Source organism: Megalobrama amblycephala, linkage group LG15, assembly GCF_018812025.1.
Source record: "Megalobrama amblycephala isolate DHTTF-2021 linkage group LG15, ASM1881202v1, whole genome shotgun sequence".
In the NCBI taxonomy this organism is placed as follows: domain Eukaryota; kingdom Metazoa; phylum Chordata; class Actinopteri; order Cypriniformes; family Xenocyprididae; genus Megalobrama; species Megalobrama amblycephala.
In genome coordinates, this window is record NC_063058.1 from 21,940,104 (window position 1) to 21,966,190 (window position 26,087).

The following is a 26,087-nucleotide window of genomic DNA, read 5'->3' on the forward strand; positions in this document are numbered from 1 at the left end:
TGAAAGCTGTCTCCCTCTTTTTCTTTTAGCAATGATGGCATTGTCTGACAACCAGCCTTATATATATTTATCAGCATTTTCACTGGCTACAATTTTGACATCAGTACATATGGTGAAAAATTTTTTTTTTTTTTTTTTAATATTATCTCATAATTTGGCAGCAGGTATATTAGTCTGCTGTCACTTTAAGACCTGACGCACAGATCTATTATACTGTTTCACATGCATTTTCTTTCTCAATTGTTTACGTTCACTTAAAGCATAACTGACTGTTTTTACGTGAATACTCGCCATGACTGGCATTTAGACACTGTTTTGTGTGTATATGACTGCAATAAGCAGTGAAAAAAAACTCAATTTAGTACTAAGAGTTGGCTTTATTTGTGCGCACTTAAATAAGTAAAGTTGTGCGCAATACACACAATCCTACGCCGAAATTCAAGTCCTGTAACACCAACAATATTCATCCAGTGCAAATGAAACAAGTGAGTGAGGGGAGGCGGGTAACTGTGTCAACTCGCTGTCGGAGAGATGAGAGAGCGAGAAACCGCAGCTGGTATTGTATGTCTATTTTGCGGAAAATGAGTACTGGAGCATTTCAGATATTTCAGTATCGATATGTATTGAAAAATAACGACTTATATAGTGATGGCTGATTTCAAAACACTGCTTCATGACGCTTCGGAGCGTTATGAATCTCTTGTGTCGAATCAGTGGTTCGGAGCGCCAAAGTCACGTGATTTCAGCAGTTTGGCGGTTTGACACGCGATCCGAATCATGATTCGAAACAAAAGATTCATAACGCTCCGAAGCTTAAAGGCCAGAAAACACCAAGCCAAAGCCGACAAACTAGTGGAGACGAAAGCAGACTGCAGGGTTGGCACAAGTAGCACGTCAGTTCTGCGCCTGCGTGAGATGAAATGCCTTTCCGAACCAGCAGGTGGCAGTAGCTGAATAGCCAATCAGAATGATCAGACGGACCGACGAGCTCCGATGCCAATTCAACATTTCGAATCGGCCAAAAAAAGCCGACGAGGACCAACTTCAGCCGACGGTGTGGAACACACTGAGAAAACTTAGTCGGCCGACGAACAAAAACTGCCAGACGGCCGACCGTCGGCTTGGTGTGTTCCGGCCTTAATGAAGCAGTGTTTTGAAATCGGCCATCACTATATAAGTTGTTATTTTGTTTTTTTGCCGCACCAAAAATATCCTCGTCGATTTATAATATTAATATTGAACCACTGTACTCACATGAACTGATTTAAATATGTTTTTAGTACCTTTATGAATCTTGAGAGAGGAAATGTCATTGCTCCCTATCTTAATTTCTATCTTAATATCTTAATTTGTGTTCTGAAGATGAACGAAGGTCATACGGGTGTGGAACGCCATGAGGGTGAGTAATTAATGACATTATTTTCATTTTTGGGTGAACTAACCCTTTAAAGTCGCACGAAACGGAAGTTGCGATAGTCTTTTCTTCTCTATTGTGATGTATATCCGAGTGAAACGGCTTCTCGAACAAGAAAAAATGTAGACATGGACTTGAATTTGTCCATCGGGAATTGCTTGAATTGTTGTGGTTTGCTATTGGTCGATCTCATGTGAGTGACAGGTTGTCTGGCCTCACAGGGGAAGTTATTTTGATTAAAGATAACAAGGGCGTATGAATTTAAAAAATATATATAAATAATTTATAGCCTAATAAATAGGGTAATAATTTATAATAAATACCGAAATAAAAAGAAATTTAATTTCATGGTGACTTTAAAGACAAGTATTTTATTATTTTGTTGTGTGAATAATCTACAATAAAGTGATATGTTTTGTCGCTTTACGTCCGATACTGATCCTAACCAGCGAACTGTTGCCATGGTTACTTTCTCCAGTGAACGCGATTTCAACTTTTATGGTTACTAAAACGTTTGAAAACGCTGTTGAATATCGCGAATCCTTACGTAAAACGAAAACATACTTTTTTGTTTTGACTTCTTCCCTGTTGGTCTGATTCTGTCAAGCCAACTGATAAACAGCTGTTAGCCTGGAACAATACCAATTCTTTTCCATCAGGCTTCTTGACGTAATACACTGAATGACGTAAAAACGTTAGTTTTGCCATTTTGCAATTTTTTTATTTAATGTTTAGCGAAAATACACATCAGCAAAGATAGGCAAGCTGAAGATGTCATGCCATATGTCTTTTTTTTTTTTTTTTTTTTTGCTACACCCCTAACAGTCGGTTTAGGTGGTGCGTGCTTATTTGCTGTCTGCGCTTCTATGGCAACGTAATAGATTATCCATCCTCACGCATGTTACCACAACTGAACTGGACATCTTTTGCACACTGGATTACTGATGTGTCAATGGCCGGGTGCTTCGTAAGTGCTGTTTCAAGAGTAGTTTGAAAAGGGGGTGCAATGATTTGTCATTGAGACGCGCGTCAAATTGCTTCTCGTTCAGACACGTCCGTCCGTCTTCCCGCATCCAGTGTGCGCGCTTTGATTCTGCGCTCTCGGAATCGGTGTCTAGTATTACAGATGCAGCGGGATGCATATTTGTGCATTCATATTTTTGACGACCTATTTTCCTGCCTCTTCTCAGATGATACCGACTGTCATTTGTTCTGTTAAGGTGGTCGATCACAATGCATTCTTCCATGCGCAAACGTCTCTATAGCTTGCCACATCAGTTTGGACACAAGGGTGCTATGACTCGAGACGGCGAAGACAGCGACAAGGACACTCGGAGGAAAAGTGTCAGGATGAAGCATCTTCCCTCCACGGGGAGCTCTAAAGGTGTCAGCGAGGCCAAGAGCGGAGACGCGGAGACCGATGTGGGGAGACCCTTCAGAACCAACGTGAACGGCGACTGCCGGAGGTTCAGGGGCAGCCTCTCTTCCATCACCAGCCGACATGCTCCAGACGCGGATCTGGCGGAGCAGAGGCGCCTCATCGGGGATGCGAGCCCCGAGGACGAAGGTCCCTTGGAGCAAACCGGACCTGGAGAGAGCCAGGGCGCGCAGGGCGGTAGCGGCGACGGGGCACAGCAGGCGCCCTCAGAAGAACAGTCCACTTTCGTAAAGTTGGAGGGTATCGATCAGATCCTGCCGGACGATGAGAGGTTATACCAGGCGGGCTTTATGCACAGGCAGTTTGGAGCGATGCTTCAACCGGGAGTCAACAAGTTCTCGCTTCGAATGTTCGGGAGCGAGAAGGCAGTGGAGCGCGAGCAAGAACGGGTCAAATCTGCAGGCTTTTGGATCATTCACCCATATAGTGACTTCAGGTAATTCATTGTCAAATTATCGTCTATGCAAATATTCCCACTGCCATTAGGCCTCCAGCAAGGAGCTCTCCAAAATTAAACTGATATTGAGCTTTGCTCACATGTCTGAGAAGATTAAATACAGCCTATTTTATAGTTTTGTTTTTAAAAACGTCTTTCTGTGTCCTTGAGCTTGCCAAGGATATTAAAATCAGGCCCATGCTGCTGCCTTCACTAACATTACCTGGTCATATTCACCTCTTTCCTGTTTGAATGACATTGATACCATCCACATTGCCAGAACACATAATGCAAGGGCAAACGTGCCACCTGTCTCGGTGCCTATGAGTTTCTGTGATTGTTTTGGCACTCGTTGTGTGAAACTTTCACTGCACCATCACAGAAGTGAGCTGTCCCTAATCTCTTACTTTTACTGCATTGAAATAAGTCGCACAATCATATTTAGATTTGTGTTGTTCTAATGCGACGCTGCTGTTTTCTCTCTAACAGAGCTGTATAGGGTGATCAAAATGGGTTAACATGACGACAAGCATTATTGAGAGCAAACATAAGAGAGGATTACGACAACACAATTTATTTAATGGCACTCTGGTTGGTGTGGCTGAACGGTCTGAGTTGGAGGGGGCAGTATACTAACAGTCAGGTAGCTGAAATGGACCACATGGCCTTCGCACAGTCAGGACGGCGTGTAAGCCGAGCAGTTATGCGCTTCTAATGAGCTTTTGCCACATTGTTTTGGATATCAGATGAAATGAAAGACTTAAATTGGGGTTGTGCTACAATAGTGTTGCAAATGTGGACGTTGAATTGACAGTAGCTTCACCAGAAATGAAAATTCTGTCATCATTTAATCATTCTCATTTCGTTCCAAACCTGTATGACTTGTTTTTTTAAACATCTGCTTACAATGAAAGTCAATGGAAAGTCAAAAAACATTTTTGTTTGTTTGTTTTGTTTGGACCCCATTGACTTTGTATGGACAAAAAAACAATCCTCTGTTCCACATAAGTCATACATATATTAAGTCATACAGGGTTGGAACAAGATGAAGGTGAGTAAATAATGGCAGTATTTTCATTTTGTTTGTTTTGGTTTTGTTTCTTTGCAATGCGTAATTCAGAATATTAGTAAAACAAACACCTGTGAAAAGTCAATATGGAAAATTCCTTATTAACACAGTATGTTGGGTCGGCGCCAATAGCCTTGTGGGCAGCGCCGACATATAGCGCTTTTGCGCTTCAGGCGACCCGACTTTGAGTCTCAGCTTGTGGACCTTTCCCGATCCTGTCCCCCTCTCTCCCACTTCGCTTCCTGTTTTCTTACTATCCTATTATCATAAGAAAGGCAAAAATAAATCTAAAAAAAACATATTGGGCCCTGTTTTTTATGGATTTTTCTTATTGTTTCCCTTTAAAGGATTAGTTCACTTTCAAATTAAAATTTCCTGATAATTTACTCACCCCCATGTCATCCAAGATGTTCATGATGAAAACATTCCAGGATTTTTCTCCATATAGTGGACTTCAATGGCCTCCAAATGGTTAAAGGTCAAAATTACAGTTTCAGTGCAGCTTGAAAGGGCTTTAAACGATACCAGATGAGGAATAATGGTCTTATCAAGTGAAACGATTGGTAATTTTCGAAAAAAAATAAAAAATTATATTCATTTTAACCATAAATGCTCATCTTGAACTAGCTCTCTTCTTCTTCTCTATTTGAATTCCAGCAGTGTAGACAATGCTAAGTGTATTACTGCCCTCCACAGGTCAAAGTTTGAACTAATTGTTATATTACGTGCACTAGCATATTGTATATGACAAATTAGTTCAAACTTTGACCTGTGGAGGGCAGTAATACATTAGCAGTGTCTACACTTGCTGGAATACAAATAGAGAAGAAGAAGAAGAAGAAGAGAGCTAGTTCAAGATGAGCATTTATGGTTAAAACGTATATACATTTTTTTTTTTTTTTTGAAAATGAGCGATAGTTTCTCTAGATAAGACCCTTATTTCTCGTCTGGGATCACGTAGAATGCTTTGAAGCTGCAATGAAACTGTAATTTTGACCTTCAACCTTCTGATGTCCATTGAAGTCCACTATATGGAGAAAAATCCTGGAATGTTTTTCTCAAAAACCTTAATTTCTTTTTGATTGAAGAAAGAAGGACATGAACATCTTGGATGACATGGGGGTGAGTAAATTATCAGGAAATTTTCATTTGAAAGTGAACTAATCCTTTAACTTCAGTAGCATTTGTACTGGCGAAACCATACAACATCCAAACCATTCAGCATGTCATCTGACTGAAAACTCTTTAAAATAAGAGGGTTTTGCTCTTAAAAGACCCATTTTTTTCTTTGGAGTGAAGAAATTTTTAACAATCTGCAGAATGTTTTCAATATAAAGAACCTTTTGTGATGGTGAGGTTTGATGGATATCAGAGGTTCTTCATGGAACCATCAATGCCAATAAAGAACCGAGAAAAATGTGTCAGCGAGACCTGTTGAGGACCCAAAAAACACAGCAGCAGGTGATTTGTAAAGATTCACCTGTCACAAGAGGCAACGTCCTTAGTCGTCTGGCATTTTCAGGTGTCATTTTCACATTTGCCCTTGTCTCCTTCCTCTTGCACTTGCTACATCCCTCTCTCCCCGTGCTCTCTGACCTTCCTCCCCTCAGCACTGTTAGGAAGGGGATGGGCGATGCAGGGAGTTCCATTTGCTGATTGCATCACCTGGTTGATGCAGAAAATGAGAAGAGAGTGTCAGAATGTAGAGCTGCTGAGAGGGGGTGGAAGGTTAGCGTCAGTGTTCAAGGGGTTCTGGAATAAGTGAAGCAAAGAGACGTGCTTTTTTAATGAATCACCACAGAGCAGCTCTGTTCTGCAGTGCATTTGGAAAGCATAGGAAATATAATTTTCTGCTAAACAATATGGTGCATCACATCATTTCTCCATTAGCTTCAGTGGAGAATGAAAGCACTGCTCTCTCACAGAGATAAAAAAAAAAAAATCCTCCGTCACTAAAAAAAGTGACAAACATTTTAGCCATTTTTAACAGAGCAAACATTTTAGCTCTCTTTATTAAATTATACATTAAACATATTACTGCAATGGATGTGGAATTCTGTGCTTAAGCTGGTGTTTCTTCAACGTTGCGCACTTTTGTGTCCCAGAGGTTGATTTTTTTTTTAAAAACTAACATATTTTGTGTCACATGAAGGTTTATTTACATTTATTTTATTTTTATGGATTTTTATCAAGCCATTTCATGACAACTTTTAAAGGATTATGACCCTTTTGTGAACAGATGTTAATACACATTATTTTAAACATTAAGAGAAAAGTTGTTATGGTTTAAATTTTTTGAGCCATTTCATTTTTTGGAGCCATTTCATTGTTCTGGTATAAACCTTAAAGTATCAGTGTAAAATCATACTTTTTTATTAATAATAATAATAAACAGCATATCATATCTTACAACTATTTTAAGCACAGCTACAAAAAAGTGAGGGGGGCAGAAATGTCAAGTGTAATACCATTTTTTTCTGAATTCTGTCATCAATTTACTCACCCTCAAGTTGTTCCAAACTTGCATGAATTTCTTTTCTCTGCTGAACACAAAAGGAGATATTTTGAAGAATATGGATAACCAAACAGGAAAAAAAAATACTATGGAAGTCATTGGGGTCCATCAATTGTTTGGTTACCCATATTCTTCCAGATATCTTCCTCATTTTTTAAAATTAAAGCCCAATAACCATATAATGTTAACATTTATTATGAAAAATTATTTGATTTGTTTGTGATAGCATTGTGTCTCTATGGTAAAGACATTTGGGGGTTTGTGTACTATAGGTTTGATCATTTTAAAATACAGCAAAGGGGCCCATTTCTTTCAAAGTTCTGTCATGAAACTCTAGATGGCACAGGCCGATAGGTCCTTAAAGGAACACTCCACTTTTTTTTTGGAAAAAATTCATTTTCCAACTCCCCTAGAGTTAAACAGTTGAGTTTTACTGTTTTCGAATCCATTCAGCTGATCTCCGGGTCTGGCGGTAGCACTTTTAGCATAGCTTAGCATAGTTCATTGAATCTGATTAGACCGTTAGCATCTCGCTCAAAAATGACCAAAGAGTTTAGATATTTTTCCTATTTAAAACTTGACTCTTCTGTAGTTACATCGTGTACTAAGACCGACAGAAAATGAAAAGTTGCGATTTTCTAGGCCGATATGGCTAGGAACTATACTCTCATTCCGGCGTAATAATCAAGAAACTTTGCTGCCATCCCATGGGTGCAGCAGGCGCAATGATATTACGTGGCGTCTCTCACAAATGTCTCCATGGTTGCAAGGCACGCTCCCTGTGCAAGCAGGGGGTCACAGGCACTGCATAATATCATTGCTAATGGTCTAATCAGATTCAATGAACTATGCTAAGCTATGCTAAAAGTGGTACCGCCAGACCCGGAGATTGGCTGAATGGATTTGAAAATGGTAAAACTCAACTGTCTAACTCTAGGGGAGTTGGAAAATGAGCCTATTTTCAAAAAAAGTGGAGTGTTCCTTTAACTCAATCTGCTTGCAATCACATCATTCTCTATGGAGCACAGCTGATTTGTTTATGTGTATCAGCAGCCAATGAGATCACAGCTCAACCTTCAAATGCTTGGTCTGCATTTGCTGTAGCAGTTGCAGTGCACTTTCATAAACCCTCCTCCTTCCCCAGCTCCACCTGTATAGATCTGCTTTGCGTAATTCATGAATGCTATTGCACAGCAGCAGCATGTCTTACTTGCTCACAGCAGATGTATTGTGTACCTATTAGCTGTAGCAAGTCCCATACTTGCTCTGCAGCAGCAGTGTAGCAGATCTATTCCGCCAAGACCAAACATATCAACATTGTCATATCCATCACCATGCCAAACACTCTGAGAGTTGTCATGACAGAACTAGTGAGTGTGATGTAGGTCTGGGTTGAGTTCACTTTCTAAAGGCCTACAAGGCCAAAAGTGCCCATCATTGAAGAAACATCCTTTAGACCTTTTATCTGTATTAATTTGATTCTTTTGCATGACGGCAGCATGACAGCCACCCAAGTGAATCGTGGCAATAGTCTTGCATAAACCTATTATTATGTACCCAACACATTAGCGTTCTGCAGGGAACTCCAGAGGCCAGAGCGACTGGTTGAGCTCTGGTGCAGAGCATTCGGGATGATGGCTAGATCTGGTGAGTAGAGTTGACACAGATTCCACAGAGAGATCATCACAATTGGAGGGATGGGGATTGGGAAAGACAATTAGGACTCATAATATGCTAAGCAGCAACAGATAGAGAATGAGAATGGAGAGTGTATTTTTGGCAGATTGTAACAGAAAGCTGATTATTGCAAAGGCTTTTGTTTGGATGAAATGTGTTCCCTCTGCTGTCATTTAACAGTGACTCTCATCTGTTAGTTGATTTTTAGCCTAAATAGGGTTGTTAAAGATCCATACAACTCCAATGAAGGCCACACAAACAATGCTAGACTTTCTTGCAGAACTATTTCCACTTTTCTAAGCTAGTATTTCTCAAGTTCATACCCACGGCAGGTGTCCATTTTACAGTATATTGTGACAATCTGAGATTCACATTGCTTGCAAATGACTCTTGTGGTTTCTGGTTGTTTATAGTGTAGGTTCATATGATATATCACTTGTTTACACATGTCTATAATGTGGTTACAGTTGGATATTCCCAATACAATTAGGGCTCTAGTAACAGTGTGGGTTGATGGTTGCATATACATGTTGCATGACTAGTGATGTCCGATTCTTAAGCGAATCAATCTGATGAAGTGAACCGGTTAATTGAAACGAACTTTAAATTCACTGACAGTGTAAAGGCTAATATACACATGATGGAAGCTTACAGACCATAATATAATCCTGAGATTAAGTGGACCAAGAAAATACTGTGATGTGATGTGATGTGATATGAAGAGATTACCAACTAATTGGTAGGCCCAGACAGAATCTGTTTGTTGTTGTTGTTTTTCCTTTCAATTTTCATGCTTATTTTGAGGGAAAAAAATTTGGTTTAAATGTGGAAAAATGTATTATTTATTAAAATATTTAACTAACAAATACACAAGGTCTGGGGACTGTGTAGAATTCTGTGACGTGGTCTTAAATACAGCATAGTTTCTTACTGAAAACTATAAATTTAACATTTTACAGAAATTATTATAATGCGGTTTTGTTTTCTTTTAACGGTTTTAGTTCTTGCATAAGTGTACGGTACAAACAGTTCAGCACATGTTGCTGTATTACTTATTCTTTTTGCCTACTGACTGCTTTGACCACTGGAGCATCTGTCCAAGGCTAAATGTCAATGGCAAATCCTTTATAATCTGAAAACTGTCTGAGAATAATCTGGCAGATTTAGTGACACTTCCTATAGATGGTTTGTTCTTGTTTAATCTCCCCAAAGCTCATTTCAAGCTATGTAAAATAGAGCAATGCAATGCAGAAGAGTGGAAATAGTATTTTTCCATTTGATTAAACCTAGATTTTATATTGCGCTTAAAAAGTAGGTATTTAACATACATGTGATTATAGTATTATCTTGCCAGAGAAGCAGCATATAATATTAGCGTAATTTTATTCAGATACTTTATTCAGATAAGACTCCATGAAATAGATTGACAAGCAAAGCACAGGTTTTTGTACTGTATTTCTTATTAAAACAGTAAGTTTGAGTGGGATATATTATAAGGCTTTCTTTTTTTATTTTTGTAGGTTATGCTAGCTAATAAAATGCTAGTTGCTGGTCAACTGAAGGTGGTCTTAGGAACATTATTGTTGGGAGAATTTAATTGGACAAATCTGTGTAGTGCAAAATTAATCCTTAAAGGTGCCCTCGAATGAAAAATTGAATTTATCTTGGCATAGTCAAATAACAAGAGTTCAGTACATGGAAATGACATACAGTGAGTCTCAAACTCTATTGTTTCCTCCTTCTTATATAAATCTCATTTGTTTAAAAGACCTCCGAAGAACAGGCGAATCTCAACATAACACCGACTGTTACGTAACAGTCGGGATCATTAATATGTATGACCCCAATATTTACATATGCCAGCCTATGTTCCCAACATTATGAAAGGCATTAGACAAGGGCAGCCAGTATTAACGTCTGGATCTGCACAGGTGAATCAACAGACTAGGTAAGCAAGCAAGAACAATAGCGAAAAATGGCAGATGGAGCAATAATAACTGACATGATCCATGATAACATGATATTTTTAGTAATATTTGTAAATCGTCTTTCTAAATGTTTTGTTAGCATGTTGCTAATGTACTGTTAAATGTGGTTAAAGTTACCATCATTTATTACTGTATTCACGGAGACAAGAGCCGTCGCTATTTTCATTTTTAAACACTTGCAGTCTGTATAATTCATAAACACAACTTCATTCTTTATAAATCTCTCCAACAGTGTAGCATTAGCCGTTAGCCACGGAGCACAGCCTCAAATCCATTCAGAATCAAATGTAAACAATATAACAGTTTACAATACTCACATAATCCGACGCATGCATGCCGAACACTTTGTAAAGATCCATTTGAGGGTTATATTAGCTGTGTAAACTTTGTTTATGCACTGTTCAAGGCAGGAGAGGGCGTGGAGCAGGAGAATTAAAGGGCCAGTAGCCCTGAATCGGCTCATTTATAATGATGCCCCAAAATAGGCAGTTAAAAAAACGAATTTAAAAAAATCTATAGGGCATTTTGAGCTGAAACTTCACAGACACATTCAGGGGACACCTTAGACTTATATTACATCTTTTTAAAAAAAGTTCTAGGGCACCTTTAATATTTTGTACAGTTTTCCCAGACAAGAACCCAGCTAACAAAAGTATTTTCTAAATTTAATGTTTAGATACTTATATCTTACCACGCACGCACTCTTTCACTGTAAAAACTAAAAGTGTTGCGTTGGAATTCACACTTTAACATTAAGCCCCGCCTTCTTTGATCTGATTGGCAATCATTTTGACATTGACAAGCGCCGTTAGACATTAAAAAATGTTAGACGTACTAAAACTTCCAACTAAAACATTTCCGAAAAAAAAATACGAATGATGTATAAATAAATAATGTTTTTGTGCTAACATTTTGAGAACATTATTAGACCACAACATTGAAGAAACATTCTATTAACATTACTGGATGAACATTTTTATCATTACTTTTAGAGAACCTTGACAGAACGTTAACTAAATGTTGGATTTTTATACTTTTGGCAAAACTCAAAACATCAAAACCCCAATTTTCAGCTGTCTGTGTAACAGTATAGCTTTTTTATGTGTTTATGGTTGTTTACACTAATATGATTGCTGATAAGTGTAACCTTCAGTCATGATCTGATACTGTGTGAGATCATGGATAATCTGCTTTTGATCGTTTCTGTGATCATTTCACAAGCAATTTGTCACTGAAGAAAACATTGTGACCTATTTATACACAAATATAAGGGCCAAGTCTAAAATCGAACAGAATGTTTTTTTTCTTGTCCATGGTGTCAAACAACACCTAATCCCACTGGACAACTCTGAAATGCTGAGAGCCTCATTCTCTCTTTGCAATCCATACCGAGCTGGATGGTTTATCAACCCTTTGTGTGATCGATTCCTGCTTAATTACAACAGCAGCAAAGGACTGGAATTTATTAACCAACTAGCTCTCTACCACGCTATAAATGAAGAATGCTATTCAACGACTTCAGTTTGTGGTGTATATCCAATGATTTGAATGAATATTAGCATATGGGGATAAGAGCCAGGCAAATAAAGTAAAATAGTGTGAAATATTAGAAGCATTATTGAATGTTTTGTGCAACCAGAAAAGGCTCATTTTGGCATGTAAGGGCCAATGGGGTAATTAATGCTGCATTCAGCAATTATGGCGGCTTGTTTTTGTGTAAACGTTTCACCCAGCAGATCTTTTATTGATGAAATGGCGGTATTGCCAGAGGTCTCCTGGATGTCTTCCAGCCCCTTTCATTTACATACGTACGACACATCCAATTACCAAACAGGGAACTCATCCATAAACGAGAAGTAATAGCCCAACCAGACAGCCAGCCATTTCCAGCGTCAGTCAGGGTCTGAGCTCATGAAGCGTTCAAAAGGAATCCTGAGTACGGTTTTTAGATTAGTGTTTGTCATTACTGACATCATAATACTTATCTTGAGGAAATTATGGCAGATGATTATGTGTATGCATTTGGCTGATGCATGTACCCAAAACCACTAACAGTGCTTTCAAGGCATGCATCTTATCAATTATTCCGTGGCGCATCAGTTTAACTACATGCTTTTCAGTTCTGTGTGAGCTTGCTAGTTGGTCTTAAAGGGTTAGTTCACCCAAAAATGAAAATTATGTCATCATTTACTAACCATCATGTCGTTCCAAACCCATAAGACTTTCATTTTTATCTTCGGAACACAAATGAAAATCTTTTTGATGAAATCTGAGAGTTTTTTGTCCCTCCATAGACAGCTACGCAACTGACACTTTGACGCTTAGAAAAGGTCAAAAAGAGATCGTAAAACAAATCTATATGAATTGACCCTTCGCCAGGAGTTTGATTGACAGGTGATCTAACCAATCATAACGCCAAATCTGCTGTCAGGGGAGTTAGTAGATTAAAATCAGTGGACTTGAACTTGACGTATTTCCACGGTTGAAACAACATTCCTTCTGATGTTCATTCATGTGTATTTGATGCTATTAAATTAGCTAGTAGGAAGCGATGATCGGTTCACGAGCCGCTTGAACTAAGGTGTTATAGTGATCTGTCACGACACATTAAAGAGCCACAAAACGGTATTTATTGTTTAAATTTCTTTGAGACTTGGTTTCATTTCAAAAGTAACCTGCTCTGTCTTGTCTGTCGATGCGTTGTCAGTGTCCTCTTTGCTCCCCGATGTATTTTTCACTGCGTGAGAACATGATGTGTGGCGTGAGAGCAGCATGGTTTTTGGGACATAGCAACAGTAACTAAAGGGGGCGGGTCTTTGCAAATGGTCAATTGAGCGGTTTAATCCAAATCTTCTGAAGAGACTCGGTCGCTTTATATGATGAACAGATTTAATTTAGGCTTTTTTTCACATATAAACTTTGATCAGTGAACATAAACAGAAGCTCAATCGAAACACGAGAACAAACCTCTTGCGGAAGCTCAAATGTGCTGTGTAATCGAGAACGAACCTCAATGGTTCTCGAACGTCAAGCGAACATGCTTGAGCTTCTGTTTACCACAACTGATGTGTGAGTTGATGAATGTTTATATGTGAATATAAGCCTAAATTCAATCTGTTCATCATATAAAGCGATCAAGTCTTTTCAGAAAATTTGTACCAAACCACTCAATTCATATGGATTAGTTTTACAATGTCTTCATGAACTTTTTGAAGCCTCAAAGTGATAGTTATGTAGCAGTCAATGGAGGGACAGAAAGCTCTCAGATTTCATCAAAAAGATCTTTATTTGCATTCCGAAGATGAAAGTCTTACAGGTATGGAACAACATGAGGGTGAGTAATTAATAACAGAAATTTCATTACTGGGTGAACTATCCCTTTAAATGTTTCTGTGCATGTTGATCTGTATGTAAAAGAGAATTCAACTACTATTAAAAAAGAAGCACTTTACTGTAATATATAATCTTTAATTGCCTTTAATCGGTAATGGCTCCAAAGGTCATTATAGGCTCTTCTGTTCTTAACGCTTTGTCTATTTTATGTCCTCCAGGTTCTACTGGGACCTGATCATGCTGCTCTTGATGGTGGGCAACTTGATCATCATCCCCGTAGGCATCACCTTCTTTAAAGATGAACACACTCCCGCCTGGATAGTCTTTAACGTGGTCTCTGATACATTCTTCCTGGTTGACTTGGTGCTGAACTTCCGCACCGGGATCGTCAAAGAAGACAGCACGGAAATCATTCTGGACCCTCAGCAGATCAAGGTGAAGTACCTTCGGAGCTGGTTCGCTGTCGATTTCATCTCCTCCATCCCTGTGGATTACATCTTCCTCATTGTTGAGACACGAATCGACTCGGACTTCTACAAGACGGCACGAGCTTTGAGGATTGTGCGTTTCACTAAAATACTCAGTCTGCTTCGGCTACTGAGATTGTCCAGACTCATTAGATACATCCACCAATGGGAGGAGGTAAGATACACCTGTGTTGACTGTTAGATTGTAACATATCTATTGCAAATAAACACATTTTCTTGCGGCTTGTTTAATATTCCCATACCGTTTCTAATGAATATACTCATTCCATAAACACAACTGTAACCGTAATGTAAACCATTAAAGCAATTTTCTTTTACTTGAAATTAAAATTCTGCCATTCATTTACTCACCCTCATGTCATTCTCAAGTCATAAAGAATGGGGATTTGGGCTGTTGAGCTCTAAAATGACAAAAAAATATAAAAGTACCATAGAAGTACCAAAAATACTGCTTATTTTAATATATGCACTACTGTTGAAAAGTTTGGGGTCAGTAGGGGTTTTTTTCTTGCACAACTGTTTTCAACATTGATAATAATATTAGAATGATGGACCTTGTGACGCTGAAGACTGGAGTAATGATGATGAAATATCACAGGAATAAATTACATTTTAAAATATATTAAAATAGTAAACAGTTATTTTAAATTGTAATGATATTTCATAATATTACTGCCTTGGTGAGGATAGGGGACTATGCAACACCTTTAGGTTTGGAACAACATTTAAATGATGGCAGAAATTTAATTTTGAATGGACTCTTCTTTTAAATACCTATGGAATCAGGGGGAAATGATTGGTAACAGTGTCCTCTAAAGGCAGTTTCACACTGCACCAATAGATGCCAGCCATCGTGAACAATCACTAGATTAAAGTCAGTTCTCGGACATCCCACAACCCGACAATGTTCAACTGGCGAAAACAAGCACCGACAGACGCCGACAGGAGTAACACACTGATCCGAAAAAACCCAACAAAGTATCTTTTGCTGTTGGTCGACATCTGTCTGTAACGTGTGAATTGACCTTAATAGTGACCTAATAGAATGGCTAATGGAAATGTTGTTCTAGGACCAACAAGTGTTGATCCAGGAACACACCCTACTTGTTAAAATCACGGTCAGCTACAATGGACAAAAAGTCACACTCGTATCTGAAACTCAGGGACTGTTTTCCCATCACGTGGATTTAATTTTAGCTCTGCCAAAGAAAGCTGCTTCTAAATCAAGCTGCAATTAGCCACAATTGCAGACAGCAATGTGTTACTCGACCTAACCATTGTTTGTCCATGGCAAAGTTAAAAGAGTGCACCATGACCCTTTAATTGCTTCGATCGCTCAACCCTATCGGCCCCCAACTTTGCAAGTTAACGGAAATCTATTGGATTTCGCACTTTAATTACTGCTATTTGGGAACGCCATCTTTTTGTTCACTGGGGGGTGGTGCATTGGTGCCGTTATGGATTGTGGGTAACATCAGCCTCTCTTTTGGCCTCCCACTGATCTCCTAGGAACTATTAGTGACATTAGCAGAAGAGATACAGTACCTTATGTAATACTCCACAAGCCAAGCATTTTGCTACTAAAAACCAGCTTAAGGACAATGTGGCCTAGAACTGAGTGAGGATTAAATCTTAATTGTGACCCAATGCAGCATATTCTAGTTCTGCCATCATGGTCGCACATCTCTGACCTCTTTTTCCTTTAGATTTTTCACATGACCTATGATCTGGCTAGTGCCATGGTGCGCATTGTGAATCTCATTGGAATGATGTTGTTGCTGTGCCACTGGGACGGATGCTTGCAGTTCCTGGTGCCCATGCTGCAGGATTTCCCTTCAGATTGCTGGGTGGCCAAAAACAAAATGGTGGTAAGTGTGAAGGGCCAATCCATGTTTGTTTCTTGTTTATTTTACATGGGCAGAAGTTTTTTTTATTCCAGTATCCACATTCTGAAAAAAACCTGATGACATATATGCAGCAGAATAGAATGCCTGTATTTACATAACTGCTGGAAAACAGAATAAATGGCCTGGATAGAACATTTTGAATGATGGAAGGCTGTTTCTGCCTCAGAGTAAAAATAACAGGGTAATTGTGAGATGAAGTTTACATTGAGAAATACAAAGTTCTGTCATAAAATTATAGATGGTGCAGGCTGATAGGTCCTTAACTCAATCTGCTTGCAATCACATCATTCTCTATAGGGCACAGCTGATTGGTTCCTGCTGTATCAGTGGCCAATGAGCTGGCTGCTCAACTTTCAAATACTTGGTCAGCATTTGCTGTAGCAGTTTTCAGCACTTTCAGAAACCCTCCACCTTCCCCAGCTCCACCTGTATAGATCTGCTATGGGTAATTCATGTAGGCTATATTGTACAGCAGCAGCATGTCTTACTTCCTCACAGCATTGTGTTGTGTATGTATTGGCAGTAGCAAGTCCCGTACTTGTTCTGCAGCAGCAGCAATCATCAACAGCAGCAGCAATAACAGCCGCAGAAGCAGCAATAACCAACATCAGCAGCAGCAATAACCAACAGCAGCTGCAGCAGCAATAACAGCAGCAGTAGCAATAACAGCCACATAAGCAGCAAAAACAGCAGCAGTAGCAATAACAGCAGCAGCAATAACTGCATGTCTTACTTTTTCACAGCAGCGTTGTGTATGTATCAGCAGTAGCAAGTCCCGTACTTGTTCTGCAGCAGCAGCAATAACAGCAGCAGTAGCAATAACAGCCACAGAAGCAGCAATAACCAACAGCAGCAGCAATAACCAAAAACAGCAGCAGTAGCAATAACAGCCACAGAAGCAGCAATAACCAACAGCAGCAGCAATAACCAAAAACAGCAGCAGTAGCAATAACAGCCACAGAAGCAGCAATAACCAACAGCAGCAGCAATAACCAAAAACAGCTGCAGTAGCAATAACAGCAGCAGCAATAACAGCATGTCTTACTTTTTCACAGCAGTGTGTATGTATCAGCAGTAGCAAGTCCCGTACTTGTTCTGCAGCAGCAGCAATAATCAACAGCAGCAGCAATAACAGCCATAGAAGCAACAATAACCAACAGCAGCAGCAATAACAGCATGTCTTACTTTTTCACAGCAGTGTGTATGTATCAGCAGTAGCAAGTCCCGTACTTGTTCTGCAGCAGCAGCAATAATCAACAGCAGCAGCAATAACAGCCACAGAAGCAACAATAACCAACAGCAGCAACAATAACAGCAGCAGTAGCAATAACAGCCGCAGAAGCAACAATAACCAACAGCAGCAGCAATAACAGCAGCAGTAGCAATAACAGCCGCAGAAGCAGCAATAACCAACAGCAGCAACAATAACAGCAGCAGCAGCAGCAATAACCAACAGCAGCTGCAGCAGCAATAACAGCAGCAGTAGCAATAACAGCCCCAGAAGCAGCAAAAACAGCAGCAGTAGCAATAACAGCAGCAGCAATAACAGCATGTCTTACTTTTTCACAGCAGTGTGTTGTGTATGTATCGGCAGTAGCAAGTCCCGTACTTGTTCTGCAGCAGCAATAATCAACAGCAGCAGCAATAACAGCTGCAGAAGCAACAATAACCAACAGCAGCAACAATAACAGCAGCAGCGATAACAGTAGCAGCAATAACAGCAGCAGTAGCAATAACAGCCGCAGAAGCAGCAATAACCAACAGCAGCAGCAATAACAGTATGTCTTACTTTTTCACAGCAGTGTGTTGTGTATGTATCGGCAGTAGCAAGTCCCGTACTTGTTCTGCAGCAGCAGCAATAATCAACAGCAGCAGCAATAACAGCCACAGAAGCAACAATAACCAACAGCAGCAACAATAACAGCAGCAGTAGCATTAACAGCCGCAGAAGCAGCAATAACCAACAGCAGCAGCAGCAATAAAAGCAGCAATAACAAACAGCAGCAACAGCAGCGTAGCAGATCTATTCCGCCAAGACCAAACAAATCAACATTGTAATGTCCATTACCATGCCAAACATGAGAGTTGCCATGACAGAAATAAAGTCCTTTGTGTGTCACAACTACTAAAAAGCAAAGGCACAATCGCAAGAAATGAAGTCACATTGTGAGATATAGTGACAATTATAATGTGGCATTTATGTGAAATAAAGTGCCATTTATGAGATAAAAAGTCAGATTTAGCAATATTAAGCCACACTGAAATACAAAGTCGTAATTACGAGAAACAAAGTTGGAATTAAATTAAATGGAGTCATAAATTAGAAGAAATTGTTGCAGTTTTTATAAATTGTTGCAGTTTGATATAAAGCCACATTGTGAAATATGAAGGTGAAATTGTGAGAATTATGAGAAAAAATGTTGCAATTATGGGAAACTATGTTGCAATTACGAGAAATAGTCACAAGTATGAGAAATAAAGATGCAATTACAAAAAAAAAACACTTAGACTTAGAAACACTGTAGATATTAATTAAGAATTATGACAAACAAGGTCAAAATTACAAGAAATAAAGTCAGAATTATGACAAACAATGTTGCAATTGTAAGCTATCAAGTCGTAATTACTTTTTAATTTTTTACTCTGAGGCAGACTGGAACTGGCTTGCATATTGAACTAATATTTATAAAAGTAATGTTTTTGACTGAAATAAGGCCAGCTGCATCATTTCCTGGACCTGCATGATAAGTATTTGGCCCAAAAGTGCCAGGCCTGAGCAAATCATTTTGCAAAAAGACAAATACTGTTCGTGACTATGCTTCATTTGCATTTGTAAAGCAGTACCTTCTGCTTTCCTCCATCCTCTGATATCAAGAAAGCACGTGCGGCGTTCGCAATGACCCTTCTGCTAAAGGACGTGATATTTCCCCCCCTCTCTCTCTCTCTCTCTCTCTCTCTCTCTCTGGCCTTTACTAAGGCTCTTTCTGAGTCCTGTCAGAAATATATAGAAACACTGTCACTTTTTTTCCAGTCTAACACTCTCTCACGCTCTTTCTCTCACATTTTGTCATTCTCAACTCTATTTTCTCTCTTCTCCCTCTCATTGGTTCATACCTTTGTCCCTTCACAACACGTTTTGTCCCTCTTTCACCGTCTCCTATTTCTTTTGCTCTCTATCACAATTGATGTCTTTCAAGCTTATAATTATATTCATGCTTTAATTTGGGTTCTTTTTTCTCTTTATCTCTTTCCCGCTCTCTCTCTCTCTCTCTCTGTCCATCGCTCCCTTTCTCTCTTTCCTCACAGAATGACACATGGGGTCAGCAGTACTCTTATGCCCTGTTTAAGGCCATGAGCCACATGCTGTGTATCGGGTATGGCATGTACCCTCCTGTGGGCATGACGGATGTGTGGCTGACCATCCTCAGCATGATCGTGGGCGCAACCTGCTATGCCATGTTTGTGGGCCATGCCACCGCCCTCATTCAATCACTGGACTCCTCACGCAGGCAGTACCAGGAGAAGGTTAGTAAAAAAAGAGGAGGTTATGAAATCAGTTGCTCCGAGATGCTAAAGTCTGAATGTTCAGATGCATTGCGATGTAAAATTATTTAAATGAGTAATTATTATTTTGTATTATATTACAGAATAACTTAATATAGGGAAGCTTGGGGCAACTGTAACGCAAAATTCCTTTGCTCATAAATAAGCTAAAACACATACTCTGCACATGCTAAGAAAAGTTTGTGCTTTGAGAAATTATATTTGAATGTCCAGTTTGGATGTCTGAAATTCTGATTCCCTTAAAACACAGTTCATATCAATTTCATTTGATGGTTAAAAGTTTCTAAAGCTAAAGCTATTGCTTTATTTATCAAGTTGGGGGCCATTGTAAAAGTAAAAGTCACTTTTGATCAATTTAAAGGGATAGTTCACCCAAAAATGAAAATTTGATGTTTATCTGTTTACCCCAGCGCATCCAAGATGTAGGTGACTTTGTTTCTTCAGTAGAACACAAATGATGATTTTTAACTCCAACCGCTGCGGTCTGTCAGTCGTATAATGCATGGCAATGGGAACTCCATCTTTAAGATAAAAAAAAAAAAAAACATGCACAGACAAATCAGAATTAAACCCTGTGGCTCGTGATGACACATTGATATCCTAAGACACAAATCGATCACTTTGTGCGAGAAACCGAACAGTATTTATATCATTTTTTACCTCTAATACACCACTATGTCCAACTGCCTTGAGCATCCAGTGTGTGAGGTCTGAATGCACTCTGATGCCGGAAGTGATCGCCCGCACTCATTGACATATACCTGCGAGAGATCATTTCCAGCATCAGAGCGTGTTTTCAGACCTCACACACTACCACATTAGAGGTAAAAAATTATATAAATACTGTTCGGTTTCTCACATAAACCGATCATTTTGTGTCTTAGGACATCAATGTGTCGTCACGAGCCGCAGGGTTTAATTTGGATTTGTCTGTGCATGTTTTTTTTTACTCTAATAGACGAAGTTCCCATTGCCATGCATTATACGACTGAGTTAAAAATCATCATTTGTGTTCTACTGAAGAAACAAAGTCACCTACATCTTGGATGCCCTAGGGGTAAGCAGATAAACATCAAATTTTCATTTTTGGGTGAACTATCCCTTTAATGCTGAATAAAAGTATTAATTGCCTAAAATATCTTACTGAAATGAGCAAGCGTAAGGATTTGAGCGAGTTTGATAAGGGCCAAATTGTGATGGCTAGATGACTGAGTCAGAGCATCTCCAAAACTGCAGCTCTTGTGGGGTGTTCCCAGTCTGCAGTGGTCAGTATCTATCAAAAGTGGTCCAAGGAAGGAATAGTGGTGAACCGGCGACAGGGTCATGGGCGGCCAAGGCTCATTGAAGGCTGACCTGTGTGGTCCGATCCAACAGACAAGCTACTGTAGCTCAAATTGATCAAGAAGTTAATGCTGGTTCTGATAGAAAGTTGTCAGACAAGTCAGGGTGCCCATGTTGACCCTTGTCCACAGCCGAAAGTACCAACAGTGGGCACATGAGCATCAGAACTGGACCATGGAGCAATGGAAGAAGGTGGCCTGGTCTGATGAATCACGTTTCCTTTTACATCACGTGGATGGCCGGGTGCGTGTGCGTCACTTACCTGGGGAACACATGGCACCAGGATGCACTATGGGAAGAAGGCAAGCCGGCGGAGGCAGTGTGATGCTTTGGGCAATGTTCTGTTGGGAAACACTGGGTCCTGCCATCCATATGGATGTTACTTTGACATGTACCACCTACCTAAGCATTGTTGCAGACCATGTACACCCTTTCATGGAAACGGTATTCCCTGGTGGCTGTGGCCTCTTTCAGCAAGATAATATCCTGCAACAAAGCAAAAATGGTTGAGGAATGGTTTGAGGAGCACAACAACGAGTTTGAGGTGTTGACTTGGCCTCCAAATTCCCCAGATCTCAATCCAATCGAGCATCTGTGGGATGTGCTGAACAAACAAGTCTGATGGAGGCCCCATCTTGCAACTTACAGGACTTAAAGGATCTGCTGCTAACATCTTGGTGCCAGATACCACAGCACACCTTCAGGGGTCTAGTGGAGTCCATGCCTCGATGGGTCAGGGGGACCAACACAATATTAGGAAGGTGGTCATAATGTTATGCCTGGTCGGTCTATATACTAATGGAAAACCCCCAAAAATGCAATATTCATTGGTAAGCCAGCAATTAAGGCAAAGACCATTTTAATGAGTGTGAGCAGCTGCCGTTTCCCACTTAGTTGAGCATTGTAACGGTTTCCCAGCAGACAAAATTTTCTCACTCACTGCCTTTGAAGTCCTGTTTAAAAATAGAAAAACCAGGGTCGAAAATGAGTGGAGAGAAAAATATAAAACGACGAGGGTTCGTGAGTTTTGAGCGAGGCTTGAAATGCGTTTTGCGAGTCGTGAAGGCTTCTGACCTCTGTGGTGATCAATACGCAGTTTTATCGTGTCTGTAAGTGTGCTGGAGTGGTAATTGAACTGTTGTCATTTTCTATGAGAAGAAAATACAAGTGCTTTGACCTCTGCTGTGTTAAAAGATTCAAGTCAATTCAGCCCGACTGCGGTTGTCGTGGCAACTTGCATTGTTGATACAGGAGCCTGTATTGATGTGGTTTCCTTCTAGAAAGGATGCGGCTCTTTCTTGTGTTTTGTTTTCTCAAAAGCCCAATGCATGAAGGCCGACAGTTTTGATTACAGTACATAATTTAGAGTTCCTCTCCACATCTGTTTGAGAGGGTTTTGAAGCTCTGCGTAAACACAACCAGAAGTTAGAGACCGGGAGAGAGAGGAAGATTAGGTTAGGGAGAGTTCAACAGGGATAAAATTGTCTGAAGTTGTCAATTTGTCCTGTTAACTTAGCTGCCGATTTCATTACCTGCTGTATTTGGGCTTCCACACTTCGATTGGATATCTCTCCTCAGTGTCAATGCGATTACCAGCATCCATTTCCAGAAAAAGGACAAATTCCAATGACACACTTTTTTTCCCCGACACCATGAGTCATGCTTGCCTTACGCTGGCATTTCGATGAGCGACTTCACACCCTCGCCGGTCTCCGCAGTTGAAACCTAACTGTATTGCGTGACATTATTTCCTGTTGTTTGAACTCATCCTGCTGGCTTTGTCCCCTGCCCTTGAATATGATAATAGAAGAGCCACTCTAAGAGACCAAGTGTAGCTGCGCCGGTGAGATGTTCACAGCTGACATGGCAGGAACATTAGCATGTGGTGAAGGGCACATTGGAACCGGCTACCGTCGACAGCAGAGACAGGAGTTCATAGAAGCGGGAGAGAGAAAGCAAAATGGCTAGTGACAGAACAAAGTTTATTAGAAAGGACAGGAGAGGCAGAGAGTCGTGCGGCGTAATGTCGCCGAGCCGCAGTGCTGCAGACGCTCTCTGCCAGTTTCGGAGACACGAATGAAATAACAAAGAGACAGTACAAGGGGATCGTGGGTAAAATAAACCCTATCGATACTGTATGTCCTTTCCTTCGAAGTCAAAGCGACAGGCATGGAGAGAGAGACAAACAGATAGACAATGATAAATGGGGAGATGGCCGCTGATGTGAAAATACTGCCGAGCTTTGCAAATGGAGCCTGGGAAGACTGCCGTAAATATGGAGCCGGACAGTTACACTGACCAAGCTATTGTTTTGCAAGACATTTAGTCAATATTTATTTATCAGTAGCAGTGTAGTTAGAGACTCAGTGTCTGAGGAGGGTTTAAAGTCTGTTTACACCAAATCATAAAATCATACATGACAAGACTTAAAAAATATATGGGCACTGTGGGCTCCTTCATTCCAAGTACAAATTATTGGACTGTGATCCTTTAAAAAAGAAATGACAGTACCTTAGAAGAGTGATGATATCAGGGTATCAGATGGTAATATAATAGTACCTTACCATATGCATAGTACTATATGCACAGTACCATATGCATAGTGCATATGCAAAGGATTATGATGTTACAGTGGTGTCATAAAAAAATAAAGCATGTCATGTATGTGATAATGAACAAGGCTTTTTATATACAGAAACTATTTTTTTTTGCTTTGTTTTGTTTTGCTTTTTATTTTACTTTGTTTTATGTTTTGATTTGTTTTTTGCTTTGTTTTATTTTGTGTTTTTCTTTGCTTTGCTTTGTTTTTGTTTTTGCTTTGCGTTTTGCTTTATGTTTTGTTTTGCTTCGCTTTGTTTTGCTTTGCTTTTGCTTTTGCTTTTGCTTTGCGTTTTGTTTTGCTTTGCTTTGCTTTTCTTTGTTTTGCTTTGTGTTTTACTTCGCTTTGTTTTGCATTGTTTTTGGTTTTGCTTTGCTTTGTGTTTTGTTTTGCTTTGCTTTTGGTTTTGCTTTGTTTTTATTTTGCTGTGTGTTTTGGTTTGTTTTGTATGCCAAAGTTCCTATATCAATTAAATTAGATAGAATATAAATTGTAAAGGAATGCTAATAGAATTTCTTTGATTTGGCAACAATCCTAAGATTCAAATAAGATCCTACTGGATAAACTGACTTTTCTCTGTTTATTTTTTATTTATTTATTCATTTAATTTTTATTTTAAATGTTTTTTGTTGTGTTGATGTTATTTGGTTTCATATTTGATCCGCTATTGTCCTTAAAGAATGGTTCCAAATAATAAAAAAAAAAATATATATATTTCTTTTTTTTTTACTATTGTTGTTAAACATGTAGATAAATGTGTAATATTCAGGTTAAAAAAAATATTGTACGTGTCATTTGTGCAGTACAAACAGGTGGAGCAATACATGTCCTTCCACAAACTTCCTGCAGACATGCGGCAGAGGATTCATGATTACTATGAGCATCGCTATCAGGGCAAGATGTTTGACGAGGAAAGCATTCTGGGAGAACTAAACGAGCCGCTCAGAGAGGTTAGTAGCAAAATACAAGATACTTAGCGTATACTTTCATTCCATAGCTTGTATTCTAGTATTGAACAGTACTATCCACTTACTTTTCTATACACTTTATTTTTTGTTTGCAGGAAATCATCAGTTTTAACTGTCGAAAGCTTGTAGCCACCATGCCGTTGTTTGCCAACGCAGATCCCAACTTTGTGACCTCCATGCTAACAAAGTTACGTTTCGAGGTGTTCCAGCCAGGAGATTACATTATCAGGGAGGGGACCGTCGGAAAGAAGATGTATTTCATCCAACACGGTGTACTAACTGTCCTGACGAAGGGCAGCAAAGAGACAAAGATCTCGGACGGGTCTTACTTTGGAGGTAAGAGGACACCGATATCGGCGAGATGTTTGTGATCTGATTGGATGGCTTAATGCAACTTTTACATGTTTCCTAATATTTAGGTGGTTTTGAAATGTTGCTTGGTATGGATTCTCTTATAACCTAATGTTGATGGATTGGCATTTAAATTGCAGCAAATAAGTTTGTGTTTTTATTAGAGAGGTTTTATGTGTTTAATGTTCAGGCTGGTACCACTGTGTTCTTCAGTGTTATCGGATGGTTCTCTAAGGGAACCAAATCAGTGAATGGCTACGCTTTTTGAGCCTGGGGAAATTCCTTACCCAGCATAAGTTAACCATTCATGAAATTAATTTCCCTCACAAGATTGAGGAAGGAGGGGAAGATAACAGTTTGAGTTGAGCTTTGTCATCAGAGGCTGTTCACTGCAGTTTTTCTCATTACAATTACCATTGTATGAATCCAAATAGATTTACGTGTTTTCCTGTCTTGTACATTTTCTGTTTTTAATTTTGCCATTTATCATTTATATGTTGTCTAATGTCCATTATTAAATGCGTTTCAAAATTGCAAAAATGCCAAAAAAAAATACAATTTATTCACATTAAAGTTTACCTTGTATGAAAATGATGAGTCTAACAAACAAATCAACATTCTCTATTTTCTGAGGAAAATGAGGGTGATGCAAATATTTTGAAATAAATTATTTTATACACACCACCTGGTCTCCAAATGTAAGCTAGCCTCTTTCCTAGCGTTCTGTGCCATTATAAACTCTATTACTGTCTCCTGTGTGGTTCTGGGATCACAACTAAGTAGTTTGTGCTATCAGTGAGCTGCAGATTTAGTCAAGAAAAAAAATGTCATCATATTTTCCCCAAAAAAACCCTTCCCTTCTGCCTGGGCTCGTTTGAGGTTCAACAAGCCACTCATAATCTCTTTTCCCATAAACCCTGTGTGAAAGTGGAGAAAGGAAGAGCAGTCTGGATTGTGGCCTAGTACCAAGCTAACCCAGTCCCCATGTGTCATCTGTTC

The 26,087-nt window shown here is 39.4% G+C and overlaps 1 protein-coding gene across 1 annotated transcript in view; it reads left to right on the top strand.

Moving 5' to 3' along the window:
* The first annotated feature begins 1,822 nt into the window (after positions 1-1,822).
* hcn4l (hyperpolarization activated cyclic nucleotide-gated potassium channel 4l) overlaps positions 1,823-26,087 on the top strand; it is a 32,002-nt gene continuing 7,737 nt past the window's right edge. Inside the window, exons 1-6 of the mRNA XM_048158923.1 lie at positions 1,823-3,288; positions 14,089-14,512; positions 16,065-16,226; positions 19,572-19,790; positions 24,573-24,719; positions 24,833-25,073. Of these exons, the coding sequence (XP_048014880.1) occupies positions 2,648-3,288; positions 14,089-14,512; positions 16,065-16,226; positions 19,572-19,790; positions 24,573-24,719; positions 24,833-25,073 (1,834 nt within the window). The 5' untranslated portion in view covers positions 1,823-2,647. The remainder of the gene's footprint in view (positions 3,289-14,088; positions 14,513-16,064; positions 16,227-19,571; positions 19,791-24,572; positions 24,720-24,832; positions 25,074-26,087) is intronic.